A 12,020-nucleotide genomic window follows, 5' to 3' on the forward strand; every position below is an offset into this window, starting at 1 on the left:
CTTATTCTATGACAACACAGTATATGGCTTATAAAATACAAAGATGTTGATGGTAAGATATATTCTCTCTAAAGAAAATCACAATGGATGGGTTCCTATGGCACAAACACCATCACTCAACTGACAGTCGTACTATATACATGTTGGCTGAAGAACGAGCGTATGGGATCTAACAGAGAAAGGCATCTGGAACACACAAACCTACATTCAAGTTCTCACCACCTTCCCACTGTGATAACAGCCCTGCCACTGGGCTCTTCTGACTCCCAATTTCTGTGCATGCCCCAAAGAGATGATAATGTTACTTGAAGGGGATACAGTGAAGATAGGAGACTCTAGATTTTCCTTGATTTTAAAATGTTACCCACATTAATATGACATGAATCTTGGAGATGATTTCTAGATAATGTGAGGTACATGGAATTTCAGGACACATTATCTTGGGTGTTACCCCCTTTCTATTTTCTAGTGATTCAGGGTGTCCCTCCTGAGGTATATTAAAGGTTTTAGCTTCTGTGCCATGAGGTGCAATCATGTGTCACTTAAAAATGGGAATATGGTTTGGATAAATGAGTCACCATGTGATTTTGTTGTGCAGACATCATGAAGGGTACTTATGCAAATGATATAGCTACTACTACACCTTATTATAAGAGATATAGATTATAGAGAATGTAATCTATGGGATCTCTGTCATATACGTGGTCCATCACTGACTGAAATGTTACACTTATATGTGTACATTCATTATGCTATTGTAATTACATATGACCACATATACTTCATTGTCTTAAAATGCAATAATCTGAGTACAAAACACAAAATAACCATAAACCCTCAACTATTAGGCATTTGTGGTCAAAAAAAAAAAAAAAAAAAAAAAAAAAAAAAAAAAAAAAAAAAAAAAACAGGGAAAAGGAACAGAGTTCTATCTTTCCAGGGTGGTCAGTCAACTGCTGTACTGACATGGAGGTTTCTAACACTGCATGAGAACCTGAGATTATCCTATTGAAACTACTCATGGCCAGAGAAAGAACTCAGAAGACACTGATACCAGCAGCCAGGCCAGGAGCCAGTAGAGGTGACTCTGTGGTACACAACCCATGTGTTGACAGTTCAACATGGATGAGAAATGTAAGGAATGAGCAAACTATTCCACCCTGTTACCCGTCCATCTCAGCTCCCCCATCACATCAATTAAGTGGTATCGGGAGGAAACTCAACAAGATGGAAGACATCAATGCTGATAGTAAATATATGGCTTTATCTCAGTATCCATAATGAATCCTCTCACCAGTAAAATGACACAGAGTGTTTTAAACTGTTGGAATCTTTTTTAAACACTGAGTTGAATGTTTTGCACAGCGTAGTAACACATAAAGTTAGATCTGGTGGGGGGATAATATATTTGGAGGTACTTCTGACCTACTTAATGCATGTTTTTTCTTTTTTATAACTATCATTTAAAAAATTTTAAAATGATAGCAAATACTTTATAAATGTAAGTTATAAATGTAAATTGCAAGAGAAGAGCTGATTAAGATAAACACCTCCTTGGTTCACTTTCTAGATTTCAATTAACACCTAATTTACAATACTTAGTACAAATATGTAGTTGAGCTCTTTAGAACAGCTCGACAGGATAAGCATACATTTTGTAAAGAGCTGAAAAAAGAAGCAGTCCATTAGCCACAATGCCTCAAAATCCAATAGTCAATATCCCATCTTCAGGGCTCAAAATGGCAAGAACTAAATAAATAAGCAAGGGATTCCCTCCTCCTGCTTTCTGGGAAAGAACACATTCTATATAATTCATTCCCTAGCTCTGTGGCTAGAAAGAATTTTTTTTTTTAATTTTCCCTCCCTAAGTGTTATCGTTCAATAAACAACTAAAGGAAATAAACCACCCCAAACCACAGTGCTAAATCATTCTGCTGGACCCAAGGTTGGGGATAAGACTCTCCACTCCTTAATTCAGGAAGGATCATTCCACAATTAAATTCCAGATCTTAGAATATGAAAGAACTGTAATAAACATCACCAATATCCCAGAAGATGAGCTCCTACATCCCTAGGAATCTTGCCAGGCACCAAAACCTGGCCATCCTCAGCCTACCTCTGAGCTCAAGATGTTGCAAAATGTGCATGTATAGCTTAGGGAAGCAAAAGAACCCCACTACTACCACCACCTCCCCAGGTGGTCCCAGGGATGTGGGATGCCTCATTTAAATGGATTATTTTCCTTTGTCCATTCTACACATTCTTAGAAAAATTTACAGAGGGTCCCAGTTCTAAAAATTCTAAGCCAATGAGTTGGAGGCACTTTGAAACAATAGACAACATTCTAAAATGAATGATGGTTCATTCAATACTATCTACCTGGTTCCAGAAGAATTAAATGCTCTTTCCAATAAATTACTATTTCAGTACCACAAAGACTTAACTACAGGCAAGTGAGTTTCAAGTTTACATCAGGAAAAATTGCTAAGGTATTCAAAAATAGGATTAATATATACACCATGGGGGAAAGAATATGGTTTCTGATGGTTTCTGTGGAAGAAATCATATATATGTGAGTGTGTGTGTGTATGTGTGTGTGTGTGTGTGTGTGTGTGTGTGTGTATAGAGAGTGTGTGTGTTTATATTAGACTTTTATGAGATTTTTATAGAAAAGCAAGCTATCATGAGGAGAAGAGGAAAACATATTTAATTATATGTCAACTATTTGAAATAGTTACATGTCAGCTCTTTCAAAAAGTTTTGCATATTTTTTCATTGTTTCACTGTGGACTCAGGAAGCCTAAACAGAGAAGGTAGGTTTAAATAGGCATGTACTTTAACAGGAACCACAAAGATTCCATGCACTATTACATGAAGTAGCTAAGAGGAGGAATGAAACATCTCTACAATAAACTGCAGTAAAACACTGATGAGAGAAATTGAAGAGGACACAAATAAATGGAAAGACATTCATGTTCATGATTGGAACAATTAATAGTTAAAATGTTCATACTACCCAAAGCAATCTACACATTTAATGAAATCTCTACCAAAACACCAATGAATATTTCTCTGAAATAGAAAAAAAAAATCCTAAAATTTGTATGAAACTACAAAATACCCAGAATAAGAACAAAGCTAAAGACATCACAGTATCACACTTGAAAATATACTAAAAAGCTCATGAAACAAAAACAGCATGCATAAAATTAGACACACTGGCCAAAAACACAGAGAATTTAATAGTAAAACCACACACACACACACACACACACACACACACACACACACAGTCAAATTATTGACAACAAAAACTTCAAGAACAAACATTTGGGTAAGAACATGCTCAACAAATGGTGCTGAGAAAAGTGGAAGTCCACATGTGGAAAATGAGACTAGACCACTCTCTCTCAGCATACAGAATCCACTCAAAATGGATGAAAGACCTAAATGTAAAACCCAAAGCTATACAACTACTAGAAGAAGCTGAGTGTGGTGGATCATGCCTGTAATCCTAGCTACACAATAGGCTGAGGCAGGAGGATCTCAAGTTCAAGACCAGCATGAGCATCTTAGCAAGACTGTTTCAAAATAAAATAAAAAGGGCTGAGTATTTGTAGTGTAGCTCAGAGCACTTGCCTAGCTTGTGTGAAGACTTGGGTCCAATCCCCAGTACTGTGAAAAAAAAAAAAAAAAAAAAACGACTAGAGAAAAACATAGTAAAACATAGTAGAAACATATAAATGACATATATTGATCTAAGCAAGGATTTTTTTTAATCAAAAGCACAGATAACAAAGAAAAAAATAAACATAATAACCAACTAAATAGCTTCTACACCGCAAAGAAAATAATTAACCAAGTGAAGATATAACCTTGAGAATGGGAAAAAATACTCATAGACTCTACATCTGATAAGTGGTGAATATATAGAACATATAAAGAATGTAAACAACTCAACAGAATATATATATATATATATATATATATATGTATATATATATACACATATATATGTATATATATATATGTGTGTGTGTGTGTGTGTGTGTGTGTATATAAAACAAACAATCCAATTATGTGTTGAATTATTAGCAAATCACACAATCCTCTTCAGAGACAAAAAGTGAGAACAGATCAGGAGTCTATGTTATGGAGAGGAGAGGAGAGGAGAGAAGAGGAGAGGAGGCAGGGAAGAGGAGGGGAGGGAATGGGAGGGGAGGAGAGGAGAGGAGACTTTAGTACTGGCCTATCCTGAGGGAATATATTTTTTAAAATTATTTATCTTTTCCATACCTATAACAGTAACTGCCATTGGTGAACAGAAACATCCCTCAAGACTAGGGCTACAGAGTTACTGCTGGCAAGTGAAGAACAGAGTTCAAGTATACAGAATATAATGCCTTATCCATCCCTTTTGCAAAAACTATATTTTGGCCACTTCTGAGTTGGCACCAGAGGCAGAAATAAAAAAAAAATATTCAAGATCTGAGGAATGAAAACTAAAACAGAAGAGACTGGTTAGGAGTAGCAGCTCTATGAAATGCATTTTTGAAATGAGAGCTTGGCAGTCTGAAGAGGTGCCGATGGAGGAATAAATGTTTGGATACTTAAAATCATGATGGCATAAAGTAGACAGGGAGTTGAGCATCAAGTTCTGAAATGTCATATCCAAGAGGTTGCCAGCCCAGCCAGAAAATACAACATCGAGGACCAAAAGGACAAACCACCCTACCTAGAAACTATAAACATAGCAAAATTATCCCAGATCTAGCATAGTAGGGCGCTAGGGCACTGGTTGAAACAAAAGCAGAAAGAATTGCTAGGATGCCAAGAGCCTCTTGGGCAAATTGAACCTTGCATTTACTGACCCTTAATCAAGCTTGGATTTTTTTTCCAAGAGGAAAAAAGAAATCATTTAACCTGAAGCTTCGAAGTGAAAAGTCCTTTTTTCAGGGTACTCACATATGTCTATGAGGAGGAGGAAGAGGAGAAGAAGAGGGGGATGAGGAGGGGTGAGGGGGAGAAGGGAGAAGGGGAAGGGGGAGGGAGGGAGAGGACCCCCCCTTTCTGGTCAAACATTCTACTTCATCAATTATCTAAACTTCTAAGCTTTCAAAACACAAATTTAATCAATCTCCACTACTAGATATTATATTTCAACTGCCTGAGATTTCCTAATATCACCTTGACTCCAAAAAGGAAAGAGAGAAAGAAGGAAGAGAGGGAGGAAATGTATTCATGCAGAGTTCAGTTCATCAGGCCTCTGTTTTTCTAGGTAATCTCTACACAGATTTGGCAGAAGACTAACTTGTAAACTAAATTTACCCAGACTCTTCACAGATATTAATCCTCAGATTAACATTTATTGCTATAGTACAACAATGAAACAAACCACCTCAATCCCTGCTCTAAAATGAACTTCTGCAGCATCAGCTTCTTTAATGTCCTTTGGGACCCTTCTAAACCTGAGAGAAAAAGAGAATATGATTGCATATTCAGATGACCATGTACTTCATTGAAGAAAGTCTGCCAGACTTTCCTTAGAAGTATTTCCATCTTTGTGTATAGATACTTATATATAATAAAGTACCTATGTTCTGTACCAATGGATTTGGTTATATCCGTATATCTGAAGTTATGGCATACTTTAACTTATACCAAAAATAACTAAATTAAAGCTCATTCAAGTTAATACAAGGCTAACTTTCTGTTCTATAGCTTTATGGATTTAAACTCAGAATTCTGGTAGGTATATAATTTCATTCTACTTCACAAATATATTAAGGATGGCACAATTTTTGACAAATTATAATTAGCCATACTTCTTTCTGGATAATGTGTACTCGATCTTGTTTGGAATAGGAGTCTTTGGATGGGACTATTAACGGTTTATAGATAATGAGAAGGTTTTGAGAACATACTAGATTCCTAAAAGTGGTAATAGAGTGATCCGCCCCTCTGACAACATGAAAAACGTGTTATGATCTCTGTCCTCAAAGATTTAGGTTTGGAAAATGTTAAACTATGTTCTTAAGTTACTTCACTTATACCAGATATGAAAGTAACTGCAGTCTATTAGGACTCCAGGAAAATCTGGACAAATTTCTACTTTTACATCTCAAGGAAGGCCTCCAAAAATCTAGATATGAATGCAATTCTGAATGTTAAATGCAGTCAGACTGTGCTGTCAAGAATTAAATTCTGAATAATATTAACAAAGGCATTCACCCTCACACATGATCTATGGTTCTATCTGTATAATGGGAAGATTGATAAATTCAACCATACTGGGCTTCTGTGAACTCCAGCTGAAACAATGTACCCAGAAGTGTTTTGAAACCATAAAACTATTTTTGACAGGATGACAACACATCACTGTGTAGTTTAAGGAATACTGGGGTCCCCTATGAGAGAAATTCAGAAAGGGCCCTGTATTGCATGAGTCATGCCCCGGAATATGCTATATGACCCAAGGCAGACCCAAGGTGCCCCAATCACCTAGAAAGTACCTCTCTTTTGCTTTAGCATCACTACCTTTCAGACACCCGTCCCCACCTTGCTGATTTCAGTGAACTTCTTTTGACTCTTGTTTGGGATTTCAGTGTACTAATATTATTCCTATTATTTCAACTTTGATTTTATACAGTACCAGAAGTGAAGCACTGAGATTTTGCCATTCTTCAGCCAACAGAGTAAATTAAAGCCTTTCATTTCACTAAATTTAAATACAAGGTAGATCACCTTTAAAGGGATCTCAGATTCTGCATATATTTTTCAGCCTTCCACTTGGGCCATTTTATTTTCTCCCTCACCACACACACAAATAGAACACACATACACTCGTAGGTATACCTCTAACCAAAAGATAGGGAAGAAGAATAATTATCTACTCAAAGTTGTTGTTTGTGTTGCTTTGATTTCAATAGCTATATTCAAAATAAACTTGTACCTAAAGTAAATAAAAGGTAGATGCTTTGAAAGTTCTTTTTCATTGCCTTAGATGTTTATTTGCTGAGGAAAATAAACATCTATGCTTGAGGTATGTTTACATATACTTAGTGCAGGATAGGGATGTACCTCAATGGTTATTCACTTGTCTAGCATTCAAGATGTCCTGGGTTCCATCTCCAGTAAACACACACACGCACACACACACACACACACACACCATATGTATATATGATATATATGAGCTCCTATTGAGAGCGGGTTGAATCTTTCACACAACAGAGCATCAAAAAGCTGTCTTCCTAGACAATCTCATATGTACGTCATTTATATATTAACACACACAAGAAATGCACAATTTTCATCAAGTTGCATACATTATGCAAAATCTATTTCCTACCAAAAGGTACATTTAGGGAGTTGCTGGGTCATTAATCACCATCATAGCAGAACAGTGACTCCTTGTACAATCAGAGAAGACCCAAGAAACTTGGGGTGAGAAAACAGACTGTTAGAGGTGATAGAAGGGAATTTATAAGTAACATTAAATTAAATTAGAATTCTGAGTTCTGATTTAATTCAATTCTGACCAATTTCCCTAAACTATTCTGAATTTTGAATAAGTGTCTTCACTAAGGCTGCACTAAGAAATGTCTGACAACACGAACACAACACACATCCCCTCGTGTACCCTCCTTGTCAGAGCAGTATGTCATCAAAGGTAAAAATTAACCAGGGAATTTCCAGCATTTTCCTTCACTTGTGAACTTCCTTCCTTCAGGCCCAAGAGAGAGTGGATAAGGTTCACCTACCTATGTAAAGGAAGAAACCCTAATCACACCTACAAACCTCAGCACAGAATCTGGAAGGGCATAGTAGAAATCAGATATGGTTGATACTTAGCTCACTCTCTTCCTCTACCCTTCACCACAGCCCACACCTCTTGCTTGCTATGGGGACAGAAAGCTCATTCAGCTTACAAATGACATTACCAAGTCGGCCTCCAACAACCCCTGTGACCTTCTTTCCAAAGTTAGTTATCAGTCCACACTGAGCTAGGGTCACCTCAACCACAACGCAGCCGGGAAACCCCAGTCCCTGACCGGTGCTGTGCCCAGCCCCAGGCGCCCTGGGCACTGCGCTGGAGCCAATTGCGGCGGGCGGGGCTCCAACCTCGGGAGGCGGGTGGGAAGCGCGCCCGGTGCGGAGGAGGTACACGCAGCGGCGCTGGTCGCGTGCATGGGAGGGGAAAGACCGCGGCGTTCCGGGACCCCGAGAGGCGCGAAGCTTGCAGTCAGGCAGAGCGGTCCAACTGCAGTACCCGGGGGATGTTCTCAGGAAGGAAGACACAAGTTTGAGTGGGGTAGTAACTTGGAAAAATATTTGTTGAGGTTTATTTTAAATGGGCAAATGCATTGGAACCCTATCTAGAAGGGAGTTGTTCCAGGATTGTCACAATCCCCTTCTAGCCTGGAACACACACTTGAAATTCCTGGCAAAGGAAGACGCTGCGAAGGTATTCCGAGGTAGCGATGCCATCTCCACCCACCTTTTTTTGGAACCTCTGCCCACTTGATCTGCGAACGCAGGGCAACCGCGCCCTGAAACAGAGGAGGTTCTGTCCCCTCTGGATGCATACAGCTGGCTGAATGCTGATATTTTAAACCAACAGCAGCCGGCTGTATTTATGACTTGTTTCGTTTTGCAGTTTAGAGGGCGGGGTGGGGTGAGGGGATCAGAAACTCCAGGATGTCTTACTCAAAACTAGAGGATGAGCAGCGCTAGGCATTTGATCCCACTAGCACAGAACTCCAGTCAACTCCGGCCGTTCTGCTGCCACTTGGGGGGTGGGGAGAAGAAGGGAAAGGAGGGGGAGAGAAGGAGTGGCGGCAGAGGGGCTGGCAGAGGAGGGAAGGAAACAGGTGAGCTCCCACCGCCACGCATCAGGAATTCCAGCTTGGCGGGCCCCGGCGCGCCACCGTCCCAACCTGGAGAGAGGCACTTACCGGCTTTACACGGGTCCTTGTAATCTATAGTCTCCGTTTTATCTTCTTCGTTCCCATCAAAAGTGTAATCGTAATCGAGGCCAGCGCAGACCCAAAACTCCCCGTGGAAAAGAATCCCCGAGGCCACTAGCCACACAAGCATCCTCGGGGAAAGCGTTTCCAACCCCATCCTCCTCCCCCAGAGGGAAAGGAGGGGACGCGACCGGGAGGGTAGGCGCTGCGGTCCGCGTTGATGTGCGGGGCCAGGGGGACCGGTGCTCTTCTCCCCACTGGGAGGTTCCTCTCCGGACCAGGGTGTTCAGGTGTCCGGAGACATGCGGATGCCGTCGGGACAGTAAAGAGGGCAAGCGCTGCCTGTCACCCCTAGTTGCAGGGGGAAGTTGGCTGAGGGCCCGCGGGTGGGTGGAGGGCAGGTAAGGAGGCTCGGCTCCGGGAAGCGGGCAGGGGCAGCTGCGGACCAACTCAGCTCCGGCGGCGCGGGCGCTCGCAGCCTGCCAGGTCCTCCTCCTGATGGCAGAACTTCTCGCGGCCGCGGCTCGCCGAGCGGCGCCCCGCCGGCTCAGCTGCCACCCGAGCTCGGGCTCCGGCGCCGCGCCCCCGCCGCTGTCAGGACCCCGGGGCCGAACGCGAGCTGCCGCTTTCTGCGCCCGCTGCCGCCGCCGCTCCGGGAAGATGAATCCGGTCTGCACATCAGCACATCTGAACTGAAAGGGGAGACCAAGGAAGGGGGTGGGGGGCAGGCATTTCTACGCCGGGAGACCTTAAAAGCCTGCAGAAGCCAGCAAAGCAACTGGCTGCAAGGAGAGCAAAAGTGTGAGGATTTGGGGATGCACTGTTTGCCTTTTCCCCCCAGGCTGTCTTTTTACCCTCTTCCTAACTTGAAAAAAAAAAAAAAAATCTTCGCAGCATCTAACCCAATCACTTGCATCCTGCTTACTTATTCATACAATCAGGGTCAGGATCCGGGCCACAGCCTCCTCTCTGACTTCTTTTGATAGCCTTATACAAACAAACAGACGCTAGTGCGCTGACAATTCCATTTATATTTTACCAAAGATAAAAATGAATATATTATGTGTCTGCGTCCGCGAACAGCAATTAATAGATGATATACGTGTCAGTTGAGAGTGCCAGACCGGGGGTGGCGCGAGAGATCGTGACAACTTAGCCGCGGTGAATCTGTTTCCCCTCCCCCCAAATAAACAGCGAGTGTGTGTTTCTTTCCTTTGCTGCTGTTTAACCTTCTTGCAGCCCAGAAGGGAGGAAAAGTGTCTGACCCATCGCGATTTAGGTAGGAAAGCATATTACTGTAAGTCTCCTAACCAACAAAGTTTTGCTAAGAACTAAGATCCTCAGAACAGCAATTAAAAAAAAAAAAATCCAAAATCAAGTTTTGGATTGCAGCAGCAGGAAACGCTGAGACCTTGCTGATGGGCTGGCGCTAGGGCTCACGTGGGCACAGGAAGGGAAGTTGGATGGAATACTCGGGAAGCAAATTTTCTGTGACAGTTCTGGCGCCCATGCCTAGAGTTGCTCAGTATCTAAAGGCTTCACTCGCTTTACTTCTTCGGAGGAGAGTGTGTAGAACCAGGCTGCCGAGAGGTAAACCACATGTCAGCCTAAGCAGACTGAAGACAAACACAGGTTGTGGGAAATTGAGAAGGAAAAAAAAAAAAAAAAAAAAAAACAGAGGAAATCTCTGCAAAACCCCTGGTGTGAGCAATTCCGAGGTTTCCCCACATCTGCAAGTAGTTTCCAAAATAGGTGAGATGACTTCTCCCCCCAAGCTTCCAAGGCACTGGTGATTGGGATCTTTCCTTTTCCAACTAAATCTTTTTAACTGCCGCTTTAGCAGGGACTTGTAAAAAGTTTTCTGTTGCCTTTTACATCTTTATTTGACAAACGCTGCCCTGTGTCCAAGCAGCACACACCTTTGACAGAGTTGGTCATTGGGTTGGAGATTTGAACAGATTTTATGTTTGTTAAAGAAAAGCAAGAGGTTGATCTGAAAGAATCAACTATTTCCAATGTAAACTAAAAGAACAGGAGGACTAGTTGGAATTGAACTGACTTCTTATTCTTTGGGAAACAGGGGCTTTTTCTGAGACCACTGCAATCATGATCTCCTTTCTGTAGATCTTAAACTTTTAACCCCAGGATACAGAGCAGACAGCAGATTTAAAAAAAAAAAAAAAAAAATGTTCAATAAGCAGGTGGAGGCATTGGATTTGAAATCTCTTGCTGAGTCATTCTCAGATTCTTTTACCCATCCAAAAAAAAATGTTTGCATAATTAATAATAGTGTTGCTCTGGTGCAGGGCTAAACAAGAATGTGTCCTGCTTAGCCCACTGAGAGCTCAGAAATTGAAAATTTCCTTCAGAGGAGCTCTGCTCTTGAGCTGCTGACAGTATCTCCACTTGCTACCCCAGACCCTAAAAGGGTCACTTATTATTTTAAATGTCTGTAAATATCTCCTTAGACTCTTTTATCATATGTAACTTTCCAAAAACTTGTACCTGGAGTTTCCATAAATATCACTCACTCTGTCAGGAATGAATACATTTTATTCATTTAGTCTGAGGACAATGGTACCGTATAGGAACATCTGCTTTATTATATGATATCTATTATGCTTTCCTTATAGATTCATCATTGCTTACCTTTACAACTTATAAATTTGCAATCCAAAAAGTTAGAATGATTTACCTATTAGAACTTCAGAGCAAAATATAGAACTGTTTCTTTATGACTAAAATGCTTACAGAGAATATTTATTTATCATCACAATATCCTAGGCCTCAAACCCTGATTTATTTTTAATATTTTAATATTAAATCTAAGTCTGTTTATAATAATAAAAATATAGACATTTAAAATTCATTTGTTTCCTTAGATGCTATGATTATAAATTAAAACTAGATTTTTCCCTGTTCATAACAAAACAAATTTTCAAGAATATGCCTATGATTAGGAAGTTGAGTGTTCTATCAGAGTGTAGCCACCGACATAAGCAGTATATGAATCCAATCTCCTCATGAAAATGAAAATGAGAAATTCATTCC

General features: G+C 40.7%; 1 protein-coding gene across 2 annotated transcripts in view; it reads right to left on the minus strand.

The window, feature by feature from the left end:
- The window catches only part of TLL1 (tolloid like 1), a 207,118-nt gene extending 197,335 nt beyond the window's left edge, over positions 1-9,783 (minus strand). For both annotated transcript variants that reach the window (XM_081269024.1, XM_081269025.1), the window contains exon 1: positions 8,958-9,783. In XM_081269024.1, coding sequence (XP_081125150.1) covers positions 8,958-9,126 — 169 coding nt within the window. In that variant the 5' untranslated portion in view covers positions 9,127-9,783. The remainder of the gene's footprint in view (positions 1-8,957) is intronic.
- Positions 9,784-12,020: the final 2,237 nt, after the last annotated feature.

Source organism: Spermophilus citellus, assembly GCF_964194105.1.
Source record: "Spermophilus citellus genome assembly, chromosome: 16".
In the NCBI taxonomy this organism is placed as follows: Eukaryota; Metazoa; Chordata; class Mammalia; order Rodentia; family Sciuridae; genus Spermophilus; species Spermophilus citellus.